Raw genomic sequence first — 21749 nt, 5'->3', positions numbered from 1 at the left:
AAGAAGGTGAAGCCAGACTTCTCTTGGAGATACACAGCATTGTCCAAGAGGCAATGGACACAAGTTGAAACATGGGAAATTCCGATTAGGTAGCAGAAAAACATTTTTTTACTATGGAAGTGAACAAATACCGTACAGGTTGCCCAGAGAGATTGTAGACTCTCTGTCCTTTGAGTTGTTCAAGATTTGACTGGACAACACCTTAAGCAACCTGATCTAATTAGACCTGCTTTGAGCAGAGTTTTGGACAGGACGAACACTGGCAGTCCATTCCAACCTCGATTATTCTGTGGTTCTAGAAAACTCATATTTAGAGCTACGTTTGCTAAAGGGATTCGTTCCCATCTAAGTGGTACAGTCATTTTCTGAAAGAGGAGGGTAGACTGAGTCCAGAGCCTTTGGGAGATGTGTCCATAAGGTACCATGAGAAGAGATGCCAAGTTCCAGCCTTTTTTGCTAATCCTGTCAAGTCTTTTAATCTTGGTTTAAAAGGTAACAAGAGGAGGAATATAAAAATTAAATACCTATTGGTTGTAAGGGAGACATTCCTCCCAGAATGTTCTCTTCCTGAAAAAACATTGTTTGTTCACCAAAACAAAGGAAAAATCCTTAGTTAAGTGTAAAACAATTTAGATGCTAACTTTAATTTTATTTAATAATGTTCTACATGGAAAGGCAAAATTTATTCTTATTTAATTTGTATTTTAAGTAAAGACAACACACTTGTTAGAGAAGAGTGGCAATTCCAAGTAGGCTTGTCACAACAGGAGCACTAGCATGATTTACAAGAGATGCTGCAGTATCATCAGCAGTTGTAATACTACTGGAGTATTTGCACCTGAATAGGTATTTTTATGGGGGGGGGATCGTTTATATACACTTTGTGATTCCAGAAGTGCTTTCCTGGGTAGAATCTTTTGCATCCAGTAGGTGTGAGGGCTTGTTTGCTACACATGCTACTATGTGTACGTTAGTTTCCAGAATCAACATATGGGGGAAAAACCCCACCATTAATCTTTTTTGGTATAAAGAGGTATATTGGTATATACCAATATTTGTTATTGTGACAATTTTTGAAATATATTTTTAAAGTGGTTTAGTTCTTTGTTTTTTAATTATGAAACCATACTAGAAAGCCTTATATATGCAAGCTCATGCTGGTTTAAACTGAATTCATTTGGTAAAGCTTCTCTAAGTGCTGTTGTGGAATAAACATGCTGTCTGTTTTGCAGACTGAGGCCAAGCAGAAGCAGTTTATTTCTGTAGCTACAGGAGAGATCACAGAGCAACAGAGATTCAGCCCTCTGTCGATGTGAACTCTGAATTAAAACAAACATAATAGAGCTTATATACATTTACAGCAGATACAAACTGCTTTGGGAAGGGGCCTGATATGGCAGAGCAGCATCTGCACAGAAGGAAAACTTGCTACAGCAACTTTAACTTGTATTCCTGATAACTGCGGACCGGTAGCTGATTGGCTTTGACTTGGTTCAGCTCATCCCTCTCTCCTTGACTAGCTTTTAGACTTTGTGTGTAGAAACAGGACTTCTGTTTTTATTTTACTGTAGTTATAAAAGCTCATTTCAGATTAGGTCTGCATGAGAAACTCTTCCTGCCATTGCTGTACATGAGGATGTGAAACGGGGCTAGTAAAACTGGTGAACACATAGCCTTACCTGCTAATACCAGCAAAATGGTCTGCCAAAGGAAAAAATAGTTTTTTTCATTGGGTGACAGAGAGGAGTTGACACCACAAAAAGCTGTACCTCTGCAAAATATTACCCCCTCCACTTGCTCAGCTGACAACAGGTCACGTTAAATAGGACTGACTTCAGACAAGGTGCAGCGAGTCAACTCGAGCAACCCACAAAGGGAGGCAGGCGCCAGTTTGGCTGAATTCACCTGAAGTTACATGCAGCAGAGAGCAGGTTGGGAAAGTATTTCACAGAATACAGACAGCTTCAGGGAAGGACTTCTCTCTTTCAGCATTTTCATCTTGTGCTGTTCCCGAAGCCGGCAGGAACCGCAACCCCACGAGGGGGCTCTGCCAGCGCGGGTATTGGTAGCATCAACCCTTCCAGTGAGCAACTCCCGCTGGCGCCCATTCACAAGGCTTTTAGTAGGGAGCATTGCTTTTGTGGGAAGCAGCCTTAAAATAAACGAAAATATGCCTGATTTGGTGTAACATGAAAGCATCTCTCCCATGTCAGGGTCTCTAAAGCAGTTTAAATTTCAGGGTGTTAAACTGGAATAGATGTAGGTGTAAACAGGATAACCAGAATAGCAGTTCCCTCTGGGCCTCTTCCAGTGGAAGCAGCAAATATGGGGGGCACGACTGATAGCTGCCATGTGATCTAACTGTGCCTGGAACATGTGTAAATAAATGGTAACAAGGAAATTACTTGGATGCCTTGTTCCTACTAGATTTTCCCCAGCCGAAGACACTTGTATCAGCAATAGTTTCAGAAAGCCTAGTATAGACAAGGTTTTTGAGATCAATCAAGTAGGGAAAATGCTGCTGTATGTGAGAAAAATAGCTTCCTCCAATGCAGAACTGAACACAGTGAAGGGGAAGGGGCATTTAAATAGCATTGATCAAGATAAGACAGCTGAGTTTGACCTCTTTATATCTTTTAATACAACCTGCATTAAAATTCTGAAGTGAAAATCACAAAAGTATAAGGAGAATATACATTCCAGTTCAAGGAAAGATTTGTCCTTACAATGCATAAGAAAAATCGAGTGGTGAAGGTCATTTAAATGCCATTGTATGTGGCCCCTGGAACAACTGCCTGGGCTCATTGGTAGTAGCACCTGTCAAATGCACAGTGCTTGGCTGCTCGCTGCTATTAGTAGAAGCAGCCACCGTGATTAGACTAGCACTAAAAGAAATACAGGTGTAAACAGCCAGAGCAGCAGTGACGTGGGAGGACGATACACAGAAACAGCAGTGACAACTTCAGTGGGCTGCTGCTTACTACCTGGCAGCAGGGATGTGCTCCTGCCTTGTGGCGCTGGGCTCACATGACCACCATGATGTCTTCCAGTGGCTTTCGGGTCAGGGCAGGCACAGTAGCATCTTTCTTGGGATAGCCAACGGGGAGCAGCAAGAGTAGCTTCTCATTTGCTGGGCGCTGGAGCAGCACCCGGATTTGGGGGCCGCAGTTGAGGGGTGTGGAGGTCACCGTGTACAGACCCACGTTCTGCAGCAAGACAGACAGCAACAGAGTGAGACAGAGGTCTGTGCTCTGTATTTGTATCCATTATTCTCACCAGACCTGTACACATTCTCCTATTGACTAGCCCAGAAATGTTGCTTCGTTAGACTCTTCTGCAGGTTTTGGAACACCTGCTTTACTAATAGCCTCAACAGTACCATAAAAGACACCTACATGGCTTACAGAAAAGTACAGCATTCCTCCACCACAGCAACAGCACAGGCTAATGGAAACAGCCTTATTCTGCCCAACATGTCTGTATGTTGTACAGCAGGAGCCTGCCTGCAGTGCTCAGTGTAATGGGGGATCCACGGCTACAGTGAAGTTGAGAGGCAGTTGTGGGGATATCACTGGTACCCACCAAAGCTGCTTTATCACTCCCCTCCTCAGCTGGACAGGGGACAGAAAATATAACGAAAGGCTCGTGAGTCGAGATAAGGACAGGGAGAGATCATTCACTAATTACCATCACGGGCAAACCAGACTCAGGGAAATTAGTTTAATTTATTATCAATCAAATCAGAGTAAGATAATGAGAAATGAACCCAAATCTTAAACACCTTCCCCCTACCCGTTCCTTTTTCCTGGGCTCAACTTCACTCCTGAATTCTCTACGTGACTCCGAACATATCCTGCTTCCTTCTTCTTCCCCCAGCTTTATACACTGAGCATGACATCATATGGTATGGAATATCCCTTTGGTCAGTTGGGGTCAGCTGTCCCAGCTGTGTCCCCTCCCAGCTTCTTGTGCACCCCCAGCCTCCTCGCTGGTGGGGGGGGGTGAGAGGCAGAAAAGGCCTTGGCTCTGTGTAAGCACTGCTCAGCAGTAGCGAAAACATACCTGTGTTACCAACAGTGTTTCCAGCACAAATACAAAACATAGTCCCATACTAGCTACTAGGAAGAAAATTAACTCTATCCCAGCCAAAATGAGCACATGGTTGGGGTTCATCTGGCTCATACAAAGAAATGTTTCGGTTCTTGCCCCCATAGAGCTGGCAGGAAGACGTCTTACAGCTTTGTGACCATTTGTTCCCACTCAAGAGCAGTACCCGACAGGGATGGGGGCACATGCTCTGCCTCAGAGTTTGTCACAGGAGTCTGTTGCCATCTTTCACAGTGGCCAATATTTGGGCTTACATCAGAACCCCAAAATAAGTCTATGCATCACTCCTCCTCTCAAATGAAACCTCATTAAAAAGCTAAACAACCTGACAAACAGTAAAGTGCTGACACTATCCCAAATATGACCCTGCACCTGCGGTGCTTCCCAAGAGTTGCATTTGTGGATTTAGGTCTCTTTCTATGTAAAGCAAGCATTTTGGGAGGCTTTGGGATATAAGTCAGCCAGGGACAGGCGCTCAGGCAATGGGCCTCTCATGTCAAGTAACCTCCGTGGTCTTCTGAAGAGGAGAAGAGCTAACGGTGGTGGTGCTGAATGTTATGAGTCCATGGCACGTGTTCTTTAACGTTGTCAATTAATTTCTAAGAGCTGGGAAAGAGACAGCACTACAGACCCTAACAGTTGGTAGGGAGAAGTCTCACCTGATGGTGGGCTGGCTCGGGGAAAAGTGGAGTCTTGTCACTCCTAGTGCTTCTGACTAAGGAGCTAGTGACACAGTGCTGGTTCTGCCCCATTCCCTGCGCGTCCCCTTTGCTCTTAGCTCCACGGAGGGAAAATACAGAGCCCTGTGCAGCTGCAGAGCAGCAACACCCCAGCAATGTGCTTCTGCACTGCTCACTTCTCAGATTTCCCATCCTGAAGATCCTCCTAAGGAACAGCAATGTGGGTGGGGAGGCGTCACTCAGAACAGAGTGGAGGAGAAATGGCAGTTCCTGGTAGGAAATTGGCCTAACATAAGAGATGGCACCTTGCTGTTATCCTGCTGACAGGCCAAGTTAGCAATCGGAATAGCTTCACTATTTAAACACTTGTGTGAATACATCAGATACAACAGGCAGAACTGAGCACTGAGAAACCACCGAGAAAATCCAACTGGCTGCTGTCAAACATGCTGAGCTTTAGAAATCAGTTCACTTTCAGAAATGCTGCAGAAAGACTGATTGAAATGGTACAGCCTGTTCTGTGCAATATGTCCTCGATTTTTTTTCCAGCATTGTATACTAAAAATGATTTGGGGTCAAGCCATTTTTCAGGGATTACTGAGAAGAAGGGGGCAGTGTGGCACTGTACAGCCATGCTCGGGTAATCTGCAGCCCCTGTCAGCCCTGTTAGCATAAGGCAGAAACCACAGGGGCTGAAGCCTGTGCCGAGAGAAGAGTGACAACTCTGGAAGTACACTGCATTACATTTTTCTTCTTGTTAACCAGTACTGAGGGTAGGAATCACCTTTTCAGGTGTGAGTCTGTGCAGAATAACTTTAAAACTCAAAACTAAGACATATTGCCAGGAACTGGAGTAATCCAGAGCACTGATAACGTTAAAATCTAAATTCGGTTCCACCCTCATTTGGGCAGAATAGTCGTGGTATGTAATCCAAACCGATACACCGACTCCCAGTGTGCCCATTCTGTCAATGTACCTGTAGTGCAGCAAGCAGGATACCACAGGCAATAGAAACACTGATTTCATTGTAGTAGTGGGTCTTCTTTTTGCCATTTGGAAGCCACCCGTACACCTGCTTGAAAATGAGGATAAGATAGGGAGCAGTGTCCAAGTACTCTTTGATCCAGTTTGTTCTGCAAAAGAATAATGTTTAAGACATTTATTTTGTGACCTTTTCACTTTCCCATGTCACATTTACTGTCTGCAAAGGGGCACTAAAGGTACACGACAATTAGAGCAGTGGATTAAAGCTTAGAACATTTACTGCAAAGGCTTAAGTATTATCAGTTTAAATAGAAAAATTTCTGGGGAAAAAAAAAGCTTGAATAGAGTTCTCAATTTTAACAGATTCGGCTGAGGAGTTGATGCACTCACTCTGAAGAGTGGAGTTGCATAAAAATAGGAGGTAATTCTTGACCTCTTATCTATGAACTGGCCTCATGAGCATTTGCCCTTGAGATTATTTAATTCCTAGAATTTTGCAGACTTGCAGCTCCACCTGTTACCAGCAGTGCCAACTTTTTATGATTGCAGGGAACACTGCTGGCAGAAACGTTCAAAACTTCTTGGTCTAAGGTGTAAACCTAAATATATTCTCACAGCAAAGAATGTTATTCTGTTTCTGGGTATTTCAGCCCTGTTAGAATTTATTTGGTTCTCAATTATTTTTAGTGACAATATATACAAATATGATGTAGGATTTAGATAAGAAAATGTGTGCTTTCTACTGTTCTCACTCAAAATACAAAAAATACTATATTTTAGTTGTTTACATAGCACATAAATTTACATAGCACATAAGGGCCTGAAAAATAATAACATTATGAAACAAGTAGGGCAAATAAACCCCATAAAGCTTTGCGCATATGCTTCATTTGACAAGCCAAGACTCACTAGACATCTTCCCATTGTGTGAAGTTAAGCAAGTCAGTCAGACTTTGGAGGGCATTTGGAACAATTAAATATTGCGTAATTCAGCACTTGCATAGGGACAAGCCTTGGGGCTACCTCAGTCAGCAGCAAAACTCCCAATGGCTTTGGGAGCTTCATTGTTTGGCAAACAACAGGAAAAAAACTGGGACAAGAGTTATGGCAACAGAAGTTATATAGAAAAAGAATAATGATGGAGCCAAATGCTTGGAGAAGTGTCAAGATGGAGAGTATATAATCCCTTTTACTGGAAGTAATTTTATGAACCAACCACCAAGGCACAATTCTACACATAATTTTAAGTTTTTCTTTCTAAACATGAATCTTAGAAATATATTAAAAGCAAGAGGGAGGAAGAAAAGGAAAAGAATACTAGAAGAAATCAAGCTGCTTTTATGACTTCAGTTTTCTAGACTGTGGTGCTTTCAGTAAGATTCCCATCATCTTGAGAATCAAGACAAAGCCATGCAACAGGAAGGGGTGTGCTGAACATCTGAGTCACTTATTTCATCCTTCTTCTGGTAAGATTGAAGCACACAGGCATAGTGAGTTTTTCTTTTGTGTGTATCAGTCAGGTGCTGCATCTCACCTGGCACTTAGAACTGGCAGCCAGAATTAACATATACAGAGAGTACACTTCTTTTTTCAGCTCCTGCTGGGTGGGAACTCTGCTTTTCTCAGACAGGAGTTTTTTCTTCCCAGCTGTAAATTAGCGACCACAATATAGCAATCCTGGCAACTCTCTGTCTGAGGCAGTCTCTGACCCCACCTTCCTTCTTTTTCTGTGATCAGGAAGTGGGAAATATTTACAGCTGCCCTCCTGAGCCGCAACAGAAAACTGGGGAGAGTTTAAGGAGCACGGACTTGAAAGAACATTTTTAAAACAAGGTTTTTAAAATTGAGCTGAATATTTTCAGTTTGTTTTTTTTCTTCCTGAAAATAAGAGAAAAAATGCAAAAAAAAAAAAAAGCATGACTAAAAATTCCCAATTAGTCTTTCCTAGACCAAAACACAGCTCCCTTCAAACCCTTTAGCCAATTGATGTTTTCATACCTCAGTCTTTTCAGGTCATTAACCCATCTGTCTCCCATCCTTTTTTTGTAGTTGATTTCTTCTTCTTCTTCTACAATTGCACGAATCTTACGTTTTAAATATGGATCTTGAACTACCACAAAGGTCCAGGGCTCAGTGTGCGCTCCACTGGGTGAAGTACCTTCATACAAAAACAGGGAAAGACGAAAACCCAGTTGGCACAATGCTGAAGGAGGGTGGGCAGTACCAGCTCTTCTTTGTGGGCTTAGACTGACCAACAGAGCAATGGGAAAGCAAGTTGATGAGATGGGAAGAAAAGGACTGAGATAAGTTCTGGCAGACAATCTCTGTTCATTTGTTTCTCAAAGAATGTGAAGTCCCATTCAATGACAGAGGTTAGTCCTTTCATCTTACAGGAAACAAAAATTAGGGATTTGTAAAAATTCCTTTGTGGTTCTGATGATGAGGCAGTATTATGGTGCAATATGTGCACAGAGTAATGTTAATGCAAAGCATTATACCCAAAGCAACACACTGTCTGAATATGCAACCTACTCTGAGACATGGTTTTAGCTGAAGGGCGAAGCTAATGGCTTTCAGGGAAACAAGGCTAAGCGACCACTCGCAGGAATCTGTCACTGACTGACAAAGATGAGGAGCTGCACAATGCAGACATCTGCCATGTAGCATACAAGTTTGAGTTTGTTGTCCCAAAGACAGCTGGTGTATGTAGGTGTGCACTTATTAAGTCTACACTTGCTTATTCAGCCTTGATTATTACACACCAACACCACTGGAGAATATTTTAACTGCCTAGCAGATGAAAGTCAGAAGCTGAAGAATACAGTTATCTGTACAAGCCCAAGAGAAATAGGTTAAGGAAACTGTTCAGGTCTCTCTAACCCCTCATACACATTTTAAAAATATTTTAAGGTCTTGAACACGTACTGTATTTGCTTATCTAAGGGCTGATTTCAGTTTAAGAAACACTGAATAAACAGCTTGAACTATCTTTTATATTAAAATGTGTTTATACCATGAACCTCTCCTCTCCTCAGGTTTGGGTAAGAACTGATGACATTTATGCTTTGCTTTGTTTTCTTTTCCTCCACACATCCCAAAGCTTTCAGGGTTACTAAGTACTTCATCTGCACTCCAGGCTTGTTCGCTTTGCTGCATTTGCCAAAACATGCTCAGTGTTTTAATGACTCCCAGCTAATTAGAGGAAGATGGAGACTCGTTACAGTGCGGTAACAAAGCTGCTTACAGTTTTTAAAGGGAAAACAATGCACATCAATTGCTCAGAATCTCTATATTATTAGTCCTGCTAGAGGCTACTGAACTTTTCTCTAAGGCAGCATGTGAATATTTTCTATACTAACAGCAACTGGTTCATAGAAGAGAAACAATGAGGGTCAAAACCACTCTTGGCTGAAGTCAATGTTGCTAAAGCAGAGAGGAGATTAGGCCAGGACATTACAGTAATGATTTGAAACACATAAGTTCTCAAAAAAAAAAAAAAAAAAAAAAGGAAAATTCTTTTCTGACACTCAGTCTAATAACGTCGATCAGGGTCCTCAGCATAACTTTCCAGTCATATACAATAGGGACCTGGCACTGATGCTGAAAGGACTGGAAACTTTTTTTGTTCTAGGCTGAAACTTTTTTCCCCATAATAAACCCCAACCATTTATGTGAACTGAAATATTTCACATGGCTGGGACAATTTCATCAATTTGTTTGGGGGAAAAAAACCAACAGATAAAACCCACACATGATAAATATCATCATAATGAATGAAATCTTAAAGCATGTGAAGTACACATGGGTTGACATTTTTGAGAGAAAACACTTCAATATTTCTATTTGAAAGATGTTTCACTAAACTGTACATCAATTTTATTTTAAATAACATCTTTTAAAGCTTGAAAATGAAATGTTTTGTTTCATACTGTTGAAATTCTCTTTATCCCTTTTGGATGTACTGCAAATACAAAGGAATTGGGAATGCTCCAAACCAGCCCCTGACATAGTTGTTCAAACTGAGTAATTTCTAATCGATCAATGGGTGCTCATTCACTATGGCTACAGGTGAATCTAGGAAAACCATAAGCCAAATGCCAATTCCCTTGGCTTTTCCACATCACTTTTGATGTGGAATTTTTGAACAGCAATGCTGATCCTTTTTTTTTTTTTTTCCCCAGACCTTGAACCACTCAGTGCCATACCTGCTGTTTTGATGACATTATTGATAACCTCCCTGGGGACTGGCTCATCACTGAGAAACCTGACAGACCGCCTCTTATTAAGAAGCTCATAAAACATCTGTGACCTTTTAATCATTTCAGCCTCAGAGTAGCGCTCCACGAAGAAGGGGACATGGGCAACATTTTCATCAAGTCCTTGCCACTCTTCATCAACCTCTGCAAGAAAATAAAAGTGGTTAGGGATTTTTTTTTGCTGGAGAATGCTGTTTATATCTTTGGCGTTCACCACCCTAATGCACTTTGGCCTGCATTGGCATACATTGCACTTCTACAGCACTGGAAAGGCAAAGTCTGAGGTTCTAGTTGACACAACTCATTGACCCCTAGCTCCAGCTACTGAATAAACACCTCATTTAGATACCGAGAGGCAGGAGGGTCCTGGCTGGCTGTAGCAAGTGTGATCCACGATGAAGTTATAGCCTTCTCCACTTCAGCCTGCAAGCCTGAAGCCTGTAAGAGTGGGTTACAAGCTGAAACAGCAGTGAAAAGGTGGCCAGCTTTTCAGCACGCTTTTCTCAGTAAGGAAATGTGAACATATGTGTTCCTTCCTGAGCAGTCTAATAAGAAAAAAATCAATTAAATTACTCAAGTTAAGGAGAGAGCTTAACTACCAAGGTGTGTAAAATCTCCTCTGAAGAGCTGAATGTCAGCTTCTTCCATATTTATGTTTCATAGCAGAAGCATTACAAGTCTAGGCTCTGCACAAATGTGACTTTGTGGTTAAGTTCTTTGGTTTCACGATACTTTCCGCATAAGAGGAAATGGATGACAGGCATCTATACTTAGGATAACAACATATCACATATAGGATATTTTGTTTCTTGTCTTTAATTTAGGAACTCAAAATGGTTCCTCATTTCACTGAAATCTGTCTCTTTGGGGGTTTTTTTATACCACAAAATGCATCTTCTGTTGTCTCTGAGATCTCCTCTTTCTCCCCTGCATTCCTAGAGTCAGCAGGGACAGCATTTTTTGCAACTATGATGTGGAAGTTAAAGCCATTTAAATTTTGCATTTTGACTAGTCGATAGTATTGAGCAATCTGCTACAGAGAGCTGAGTCAGGAAAAAATACTCCAGTTCTTTTTCAGTCGCCATTAGGCTATTATTCCAGAATCATAGCAATCTCCAGTGCAAATTCAAACAGCAATTATTTCTGTGTTTTAGTTGTATGCAGTTGCCTTAGAGACCAGTTCATTTTATAAACAGCAGTGAAATATTCACGAGTGTGATTCAGCATGTGCAAGAGGCTGTAATATATCCAGTTTCATATGTTGAATCTAAACAGAATGATTCTGGTCACCAAACAACATACATTTCATTTTGCATACAAAGAAGTCAACCAGAAAGTTTGTTTTGTTTAGCATTTCATGCCTGTGTTAAGCACTCTCGGTCACAGTCTGCAAGGACCTGGCTCCATGGTAATAGGAAGCAGTGACCCATTGTAAAAATTATTTTTGTGGCCATCTTGCACACTCAAATTGAAAAAGGAAGAGGATCCCTCTTTCTAGTGTTCCCTTTGTGGTTTACACTTAGTACAGTAGATTATTTACTATTCCATAGCAACTGGCTGACTAGGACTTGCCCTTTGCTAGGATTCTGGTGATCTTCTCTTTCAGAAAACTTCCACACCCCCTTGTTTGCTGTTCCTCCTCCACACTCCGTGAAGGGAATACCACGGGGTTAAAAGGCTATGTTTACACCAGCAAGTAGTGTGGTGCAACAGGATGTTGAGAGGAAGAGTTTCTGCTGGGGACCCAGTGTTCAACATCCTACAGGTTTTAGAGTGGTAGGCTAGCTGGGGAGGGGATGCAGGGAGACGATTAGAGCGACGGTTAGAGCTCTGCATCCTTCCCACCTCTTCTACGTTATGCAGGGTACCATAGGATGCCATTTTCAAGGACCACTATGTTAAGTTCATAAAAGCCAATATGCAACCTCTCCTTGAAGATTCACAGGGAATGCAGTTGTGGAATAGTTTGCAGGATGCATATGCTCTGCCTCTTGCATCTCTGCCTGGTGGTTTGGAAGAAGGTGCAAACCTCAGCCCGGAGGGTAGGGCCCATGTAATCAGAGGCACAGTGACCTTAGTTCAGTTTTACTGAGACAATTGTTGTGAAGATGTGAGAAAGAACATGAGCTAAAGCCGTACTGGATGAGAAAGATAAAAAAAAAAAAGTAAAAAACCTTCCACAGACAGAAGTTGAGACAGTGATGGCTGGCAGCCAAAGGATTTGAGAGAAAAAGTGATGACCCAAAAATGTATAAAACCCTAAGGGAAAAGACAGGGAGTTGGGAGATAGCAACTCAGCATCCCTTTCCAACCTGACTGAGGACTGTCCGGCCAGTAGAGAAATTCAGAAGGTGTCCATTGATACAGACAGGACAGAAAATCATGCAAGCTTTGGCCACATAACCTCTCCTGCAAGCTGCTCTCGAAGGACTTACGGGCCTGGAAGCTGGATGGCCTCCTGCAACTGTCTTGATTGGGCCAATAAAATTAATTCTCCCTCTGCAAATCCATCTTGTGTACAGCAGTACTGAAACTACAACAAAGGTATTTGTTGCTGAACTGAGATTTAGCAGTTACACAGAATGATGCACATCTTAATTTTATCCATAGGCACTCACGTAAGAGGAGTTTCTAAATGGGAGAAATATTTTCCTTATGATAACAAAACACTTCTTGAAATCAGCTGAGGTTGTGCCTTGCCTATCAGAAGGCAGAATCTGACCAGCAAACTATGCTGAAAGTAGGTATTGGATTAGTGTCTTGGTGAAAATTTCAGGTCAGACTATACTATTTGTGCTTGTACCAATGCGCAGTAGTGATCATCCCTATCCATTTCCCAAGCTTACAATGTTGAATGTCCTGGGAAATAGAAATAGACTATTTCTAGCCTAGAAAAAGTCAAATAAAACTAACTCCAGGACCCAAGACTTCTTATGTGCTCTCACTATCTACTTTCTTATGATGAGGTTTTTATCAAAGTTCAGAAAGTAGGAAATAGCACACATTCAATGCACCATACCTTTATTCAGCTACTGATGGAGGAGACTTGGTGGTCTAATCTTTTGCTTCTAAGCAAATCCAAGCCCTGCTTGGTCACCTCTTTTTCTAGTATTATTGCAAAACGATCAACAATCATTTTGAGTTAGAGATACCGAGACTAGTCTATAAAATACTGAAAATCTTTACCAAGGAGTTTTGTCAAACAGGAGCAGAGCTGGAGGAAATTTGTGTAATCTCTGTACCTGATTTTGAAACACAAGGCAAGGAAAGTCAGGTAGGCGATAAACCATCACATCAATACATATCTGAATGTTGAAGGACAGAAGGATGAAGAGCGAGATTAAATTACTTATATGGATGAGGACAGTAGTCAGAGAGCTGACTCAGATGATGTACTTAATCCAAAGAGGATGTTGCTTGTGGCCAGTTGAGTGCAGAGGCCTAGACAGCAAAGTGGAAGAGCTATCAGTGCCTGTACAGAACATGAAACAAAACATGACAGGAGGGAAGAATGAAGATGCAATAACAACAGCAGTACCTGCTTTGACTTGTCCAGGAAGCATATCAATAAAAAATAGGTAATAATTGATGTTGTGGTAGATTGTAAAGAAATAAAAAAGTAGCATGGCTAAAAAAAGGATTGCTTTTTGAGATACACTGTCGTCTGGGATAGTGTGAAGCCTACAAAGACCCCCAAGGTCACATCTAGATCAGGGCACATCTTTAAGAGAGAGTCATATTGCCTCAACCACATCATTGTTATGAAGTACATGGCAGAAGCATAGCTTTCCGGGTATAGACTGAAGAGGAAATATTATGATAATACTAGAAACCAGGCTTCCCAGCTGAAGCATCCAATACCTTAATAAAATGACCTGTTCTTCTCTCGTGCAGTGACTCTCTTAGCTTTGGTTTCAGTGAGAGGAGAGGATATTATTAAACAAAAAAAGTACCCCTAAGCTGACATTATCAGTTCATTGAATTTAATTGACTAAATGAAAGGGTAAGGAAAAGTAGATCTATAACTGTGGCTCTCAATTTTTAAGGGAACAAACTTGGGGAAAATAAGGGATTAAGAAAAATTAAGTTGGAGAACTCGGAAGAATTCAGGGATCAGGAAGCAGAGAGATTTGGCATCTCTAAATCAGAGGTATAAAAATAATCTTAGATGTAATTTGTTGAATAAACATCTCAATTAAATGATCTATAGGCAACTAGGAATGGAAGAAAAGGATTAGTTAGCACAGAAACCTAGGCCTTGTAAGTCAGAAAGTATAAAACTTGCAGTATTACCTAAGGCCAAGCTGCGTTAAATTTTGTGAAGTTTGCTTGTTTGGTTGGGGTTTTTTTCCATGTAAGCAGAAGAGAAGAAAAGAAGTGAAGCTGCTGTGTGGTCTGGATGGTTCAACTTAATGATAACATGATGAAACAAGAAATGTACTTTCAAAGATGTTGAACATGGGACAAAGATGAGGTGACTAGTGAGAATGAAAGTATGAGAATCACCATATCTGAGATTAAGTTTTGTAGGCAAAGCTTAAAAACCTTGATGCACTCAAAATGGGAATACTGGCTGAGGCAGAAGAAGTGAACTGACACACAAAACCAAAACTCTTCCGGCAATTTTTTTTTTATAATAAATTCATCTATTATTTATTCTCTTCCACCATGTGTCTACCATCCATTCTTAGCAGTTAACATTATCCATATGCTAAGCTAAAATCGTTATCAGCACCATCTGTTTAGTGCATGCTCTCTATATCTTTAATTGCTGTGTTTGGACATACTCCTGTTTGTACAGTCACGTTATACAATACTACAAGTGTCTTGTTTACATCTCGGTGTACTCCATCATCTGATGGACAACAGACATCCTGCTAGTCAGTCTATTATCTTGTTAGCCACATTCTCAAGATTGCCATCAATTCTGTTGTACATTTGCAATAGTCATCAGGCTTCCTCCTTTTTAAGCAAATCTGAAATGGTTTTGGCTCAGATATCCCAAGTGAAATCTCATTTTAAAAGTACTATTTCTCTAACTCTGTCAGAAATTCCTCTCTGGATACATTTTAGGATGATGTTTGTGTTCTTCCCTGCAGTTCATATGGGAGGTTATAATCAGCTTACAAATCATGTAATAGATTTTGCCTCAGTTTGTAGCAAAATTCTTACCATGAGTTCCTAATAACATAAACTCACACTGAGAATAATGACTTGTCATTTCATTTCTGTTGGCCACTTATTTTACCTACACTGACACTTGCCTGTGTGGTTGGCTCCCAGTTGTATGTCATTAAGAAATTTCACTTGTACAGTCCTTGGTTTCATGCAAAAACCACTACATAATATTAACAATTGGTCCTGAGACTGATCCTTGAAAATCCTCACTTGTAACCTCAGTCTAGACCAATGTGTTTGCCTTCCAAATCAGCTCTTTCAGTTTCTTCTCTAAGGAATTTCTTCCTAAGCATAGAATTCCTCTCCAATCCTCTTTTCCAGTGTAAAGATACGATGCATAGAAAAACAATTAAATGTATATAAAGAAAGCTTTCAGATCTTTGGACTTAAAATGCTGGGCAACTGACCCTGTGGTTTTTTGCTTGATTAATGGCAGACTGCTACATAATCTGCCACTTCAGGAATCCAATCCTGAACTGAGTGTATGGCTAATAAGGAATTAAAAGAGATGGAGTGCCTTACTAGTGGGTTATAAATAGTGGTTAGCAGGCTGATCCTGGAAACCTCAAGAGCTGGTCAGGGATCTTAAGCAAAATAAGTATCAAGTGGGAGAGGCAGACCCCGGAATAAAGAAGCCAGCATCAAAATATTGTAAAAATTACCTCAAACTGGAATATAGTTGCAGAAGGTTTCTTAAGATCATCAGAGGAATAGAGTGGCTCTTTTATAAAGAGAAGATTTGCTGGTTTACCTAGTAAAAGGAAAGCTGAGAGGTAATCTGACTGCTGTCTAAAAACCACAGGAGGGTATACACCAGGGCTGGAAAAGTATCCTTTAAACTAACAAGAGGATGGAACAGGAAAAATGGGTATAGCATAGTATTAAATAAGTTTGGACAGGCAGGCAGAGGAGGATTTTTAACCCATAGCACGAAGTCCTGGAATAGCCTTCCACCAAGGTTAAAGAAATGGGGTCAAAAAAGGCCAGATTTCATGTTCATTCAGCTGATAACAAAGGCTGGAGGTGTCTGCAGCAGCAGGGAGGTAAACACAGTAATGCACCATGTCCATGTAAGTCCTGTGGTCCTAAATGACGCAAAGCATGAACTGTCATTGAATTGGAAAATTGAACTGCTACTGCCTCATTCATGTCAGTACTATTATTAAAAGATATGGGAAGCCTTTGAACTTGGGGAGAGGAGAAATACTTCTAAGTGGGAGAGGTCTATTATAAGAAGTATCACAAGCAATGAGCAGTGCATTTTCAGAAGAGATGGAACATTTGGGCCTTTGTAGTCCTTAAGTAGAGTATATCACCAAAGCCCCCACAATTAAATATGTAGTAACAAAATGCCTTTGCTATTAATCTCTGCAACTGATTCCCAGAGTAGCAAGGATATAAATAAAATTCAACCTCATCCTCCACACCACTGTAAACTGGGTCTGTATTCACCTTATGCATCAATTGTATCGATCTGAATATATGACCAACAAAGTGACCGATATATATAAGCTCCCTCGGCTAAAGACTGAACTTGTCTTTGCAACAGTCCAGATCTAATTGTGTAAACCTGAAGCAGTGGGAGATGAGGTACCACCACTTTGGGATCAGAAGACCACCACTAGAAGAGAGCCCTTGTGAGTCATCGAAGAAGAAACATCTTTTTCATCTGTACCTAATTGGTAATCACACATGGCCTAATGCAAGACGCGGCCAGACATACACACATACAGACCATTCTGGCCAATCCACAGCACAACAATCTCTCATTCTGGATCTCATAAATGAAGGAAAAAGTTACAGGACAGATGGGCATGCAAACAAATCTGAAGTACTGCCAGCTAAGGCATTAACAAATGGACTGAGTGAACGCTTTCCACTTAACCACAAAACTGGGTTTTTGGCTCCTCTGAGAAACATCCTTCTCTTCAGCTGCCGCAAGCATAACACAGACAAGCTCAGGAGCACTTGGCCCTCCCCCTTCTGCCCTTCACTGCCAACAAGTGACTCTACTGAGTCTGTCCAAGCAGTTCAGCCTCATGCTTTGCTACTCAAAGGTATGCCCCTCTCAGGGGAAACATCCCTGGCAGTGCCACTTGAGGGAAGGTTCATGGGGCTGATGACGCCCAAGTAAGTTCAGTGCTTTTCTTACAGCGCTTCACTCGCTTGGCAAAGCGCCCTCACCTTGGTCATGGCCAGGTATCAAAAGGCTTGGTCTTCAGCTGCCTCCTCCTGTTAGGGGGCTGTTCAAAATTCAGCTTGTTCACCTACAGCAGCCCTAGATTCTAGCTTTAAGACAAGGCCTTAAAAATGCTTCAATCTCACCTAACTCAACTTTGTCTTTAAACACACAGCTTGAGACAGCTGAGTAGAAATGAGCTTCTCTGATAAAGTAAGATACATTAGTAAAGTAGTAGAATTTACACAGCAGGTAAAATATTCTCTACTATTAAGAAAATCTCTGTTTACATCCATGTTTCCATTTCAGCATCTAGTGCAGCCAGTGAAAATTTTAACATTGACAGCATGGTAAATATGTTTTGATCCTCAATTATAGCATTAGCAGAGTAGCAGATCCTTACCAAGGTGGCCATATTCTCTTCTCACTCAGGCTGGGCTTTCACCTGCTGAAGAAAAACTTTCCCCAGCATGATGCAATTATTTTAATTTTTCTGGAGGTAAAAGACATGCCTGTTTTGCAAAGATGTTGGTTTTGAGCCACGCAGCGTTAAGGGAAAGATGATTATTTGTTGTTAAAAGCAACATAGCAAGAAAGCCTAATTTAATGTTGGATTACATGGTACATTGGGAGAGGTTTTCTTTAAAAATAAATAATACTCCTTTTAGTAACTGCACAAATGTGTTTATCTACCTGCCAATTTTTTGTAAGCAATTTAAAACCAGTACAGTTTTGAATTTAGCACCTGAATAAAAGGGAAAAAAACTAAGACATAAAAGAATAACATTTTATATATGGAGCTGTGGCAGTGAGGCTCCTTGTTAAGAGCTAATAGGTTTGTTTATTTAGAGGATCTAAATTTTTAAACTGATAGAAACAGCTGTAGTCAAAGATGTCACTGATAATTTATAGATTATCACTTGAACTACCCACGGGAATTTTAATTTGCAGCAATTTAACTGAACTAGGAAGCCATTAGTGACAAAGGAAATACGGGATAATTTTATGCATAATCTATTTTTCATTGTATAAAGGAGGGTACAACATATGAACTAACTTTTAAAGAGATTTTGTATATTTGGGAAATAGTCAACATGGTTTGAAAGATTCCAAGTATCAACTATTTCTGGAAACTGATACACAACACTGTAACTCAAACTACACTGAACTGAGAAATAAAGAGAAATAATGGTTCTTAGAAAAGATATATGTGCAGAAAAACAATATAAGTTTCAAGATTCCTAGAAGTGGACTCAGGCAATGTGTCATTATGGGACAAAAAACACACAAAAAGCCTTTGAAACCAGCTTGGGTAAAAAAAGCTGTATTAACTGCAAGTTTAAAAACTTCATAGGAACAGAACTCTGTAGATTTTTATTTCACAAGGAAATGAAGGGAGCTTATGGAGGATACTCAGGAAGCAAAAAGAAGGAAGGGTACATTTTGTGCTCAGACTTTTGTCCAAGCTGTGCATCAGAAACCACTACTGCAAAAAAACCCGTACACTACTCTGTACAGGTTCAAATATGCAGTTGAGTGAACAGAGATTAGCACTATCGCCACATTTTGTTCTTAAATATTTTACCAACATACCTCCCAAATGATCCCAGTGCTAATCCAGCTAAAGCTCTCATGGACATTCACAGAGGTCACAAAGGGAGGACTTTTCTGATAACTGTAATAAACCCATTTCCAACTTTTCTGGGGATGCTGAGATCAAATATGTCTCACTGGACAGTAAAGTGGGATGAGATGGCTACAAAATCAGCTTACAGACAGAAACTCTCTGCTCAGGTCTTCCCTTTGCTCACGCTAATGAGGCCTGGCAAGAGGCTGGGGGGATTTCAGCATCTCCTTCCTTTGCCTACATTCCCCACACAGTCCCTCATAGGTCTGAGATCTGCTGGGCAGAGGGGCAGACAGCGGTCTTTGAAAATGCGTTTTCTTTTTGCACTCTGACCTGTGGGATCTGGTGGAAATAGAGATTTACACCAAGAGTGACATGACATCAGGAGAGTCTCCATCCACAGAGCTGACAAGCTCAGGGCACAGCAGCAGTAGCACTATGCATTTCCATCACTGTGGAGAAGTTGAGAAGATCACATCTTCTTTATTCGTATCAGCAGATCAAATTCAAACGACAAAACTACTCAGACAGATAGATAGATAAGATTTTTCTTACCTTCTTCCTTTAAGTGGTGGTCAGAACCATCTTTTAAATCTTCATCCACCCATGGGCGAGATAGAGGCTTGCTTTTAGTCTCACGTTTTTCCTTCTCTCCATTAGTCTTCTTCAGCATTACCCCAATCAGAATACATATAACGGCTATAAAGACTGGAGTTAGGGAAGAAAAGAGTGCCATGACTGTGGAAACGTGAAGCCTTCCTTCCAAGTTCAATAGTTTCTCCTGAAAAGGAGAGGATGAAATGCGAAGAGCAGAACGGCAGCAAGCAGAAAGGGGTGGACCCGAGGTTCAGTCCTCAACCCTATCCTGCTTCTACTTTCCAGCCGCCGCCCCCACAATCTCATCTGTGATATGCTTCTGCTGTTAAGCAGACACAGATTTATATATTTTCTGTAAAGAAACTTCTTAAAAGCAGCAAGCAGAGGCACTGACCATATACAAACCCGTAAATGCTGTTAAGTGCAAAATAAAAATAAAGATCTTCCAAAACCTCAGACTAAGGCAAAACACTTCTCCCCCTTATTTTTATCATTATGGTGATCTCAGAAATCTTGCTTGTAACAGTGAGTATGAGAAAGACCCAAGTGCGAATGTGACTTTTAAAAATTGATGGCATCTCATCAATGTTTAACTCATAAAATTAGTCATATTGCACGTATCCCAGGAAATCAGAATATCACCAGTTGAATGGCAGCTTGCAGCATCACCCTTGGCTGTGTAAAGGGGTCAATAAAACAGCTAAGTAAAGTGGCAACATTACCTCGCATGAAGCATGAAGCATGAATGAGATGATTCACAGAACCCTGTATTCATCCTGGATGTTGTGGGGGAAGAAAAAAGAAGAATTCAGGGAATCAAAATAAGAAATATTTGAGGGCTGAAGGTCTATGCTGCAGTGAATTTTAAAACTGTGATTCAGCTATCTTGTCAACGGGAAGATTAAAAAGTGATAGTATCCTGGTCTAATCCAAGAATGGTCAATGTCTAACTGCTTAACCCATTTTTTACCTCAGACAGCTGCTTGGGAACTGAATCAACACAGCAGCACTGAAATGATGTCTTTATCTGGGACTGTTGGATATACTGGATAACAAAATGCCAGATGGCAGTGGGTGCTGAGGTGTGCTGGAGAGCAGGGTACAGGGGTACTGACTGCACGCAGTCACCTGCACCCATCAGCCCTTTTTAGCGCTGGCTAAGCACCAGCCTTGCCAAGCTTTATGTCATGCTGCACAGGGCCAGCTCTGAAGTCTCTGCATCCACGGCAAGTTAACCTGCATTTTGGATAAGTCCTCCCCCAGGATAAGTGGGAGCAGTTCGTAACCATTCCAGGAGATGGTGTACCCCAGAGCCCTGGCACGTCACGCGCTGCGACTGGCACCTGCTGGGGGGCATTGCAGGTCCTGCCTAGGGCACTCCCTGTTTTCTTTGTGTGGAAACCGGGGCACAAAGGAGAGAGAGAAGAATTTGAGGTATGCACAGGTTTCATCCTGACAGGTTCTCAGTCCATACCCTAGCCACCCATGTCTTTCACCCCACTGGTTTTGCAGCACTGAGTACACCCTTACTGGTCCCATTTGACACTGCCACTCCAAAGGCTCCCTGCTGTACGCTCCCTACCTTCCCATGCTTCAGCGAATGTTGCTGGCTGCCTTGAAGAAGGGTCAGCCTGTCAGGAAACACAGATTAATGACCAGCTTGGTGCACAGGAAGAGGAATGTGTGGCCATACCAGTTGGCCACACACAATGATAGTCTGGATGGCAGTCTGGTCATGTATTCTCTCTTAATACAAGCTCCTTGTATTAAAAGGGGCAAGGCCAAGCAAATTGCTCAGCTGTGCATATATTGTCTAGATGCACTTAGAGGCAAAATGAAACTGCCTCATAACTTGTACTCAGGCTGGGCTTTCCCAGCTGCCCAGCTCAGATACAGAATAAATACTTCACTGCTCTTGCAGTGCATCCTACCCAACACACAGTCCCCGGGTCCAAGGAGGTCCAGGTCCTTCCAGGCAATATACGGGTACTGTATAGGAAGGGTACCCCCAAAACCAGCCAAATGCCTGCCTAAATCCATCAGAGATGAAACAAAGAGGACATGCAAAAGTTGTGCTTAGGTTTCTATTCTAATCCAGTGGAATTGGCAATAGACAGGCACCTACCTCTGGCTAAGAGAG

The 21749-nt window shown here is 41.4% G+C and overlaps 1 protein-coding gene across 1 annotated transcript; it reads right to left on the bottom strand.

Moving 5' to 3' along the window:
* Positions 1-3023: 3023 nt before the first annotated feature.
* Positions 3024-19748, bottom strand: IYD (iodotyrosine deiodinase). Its single transcript, XM_009582126.1, has 5 exons — positions 19568-19748; positions 9978-10172; positions 7771-7930; positions 5765-5921; positions 3024-3206 (listed from the first exon to the last, which is right to left on the bottom strand). Exons 1-5 carry the CDS (start codon positions 19746-19748, stop codon positions 3024-3026), a joined length of 876 nt encoding a protein of 291 aa, XP_009580421.1.
* Between the last annotated feature and the right edge of the window lie 2001 nt (positions 19749-21749).

This window comes from Fulmarus glacialis, unplaced genomic scaffold, assembly GCF_000690835.1.
Source record: "Fulmarus glacialis isolate BGI_N327 unplaced genomic scaffold, ASM69083v1 scaffold6890, whole genome shotgun sequence".
Lineage (NCBI taxonomy): Eukaryota > Metazoa > Chordata > Aves > Procellariiformes > Procellariidae > Fulmarus > Fulmarus glacialis.
The sequence above is the reverse complement of the archived record's forward strand: the minus strand, read 5'-3'. Positions and strand labels throughout refer to the sequence as shown.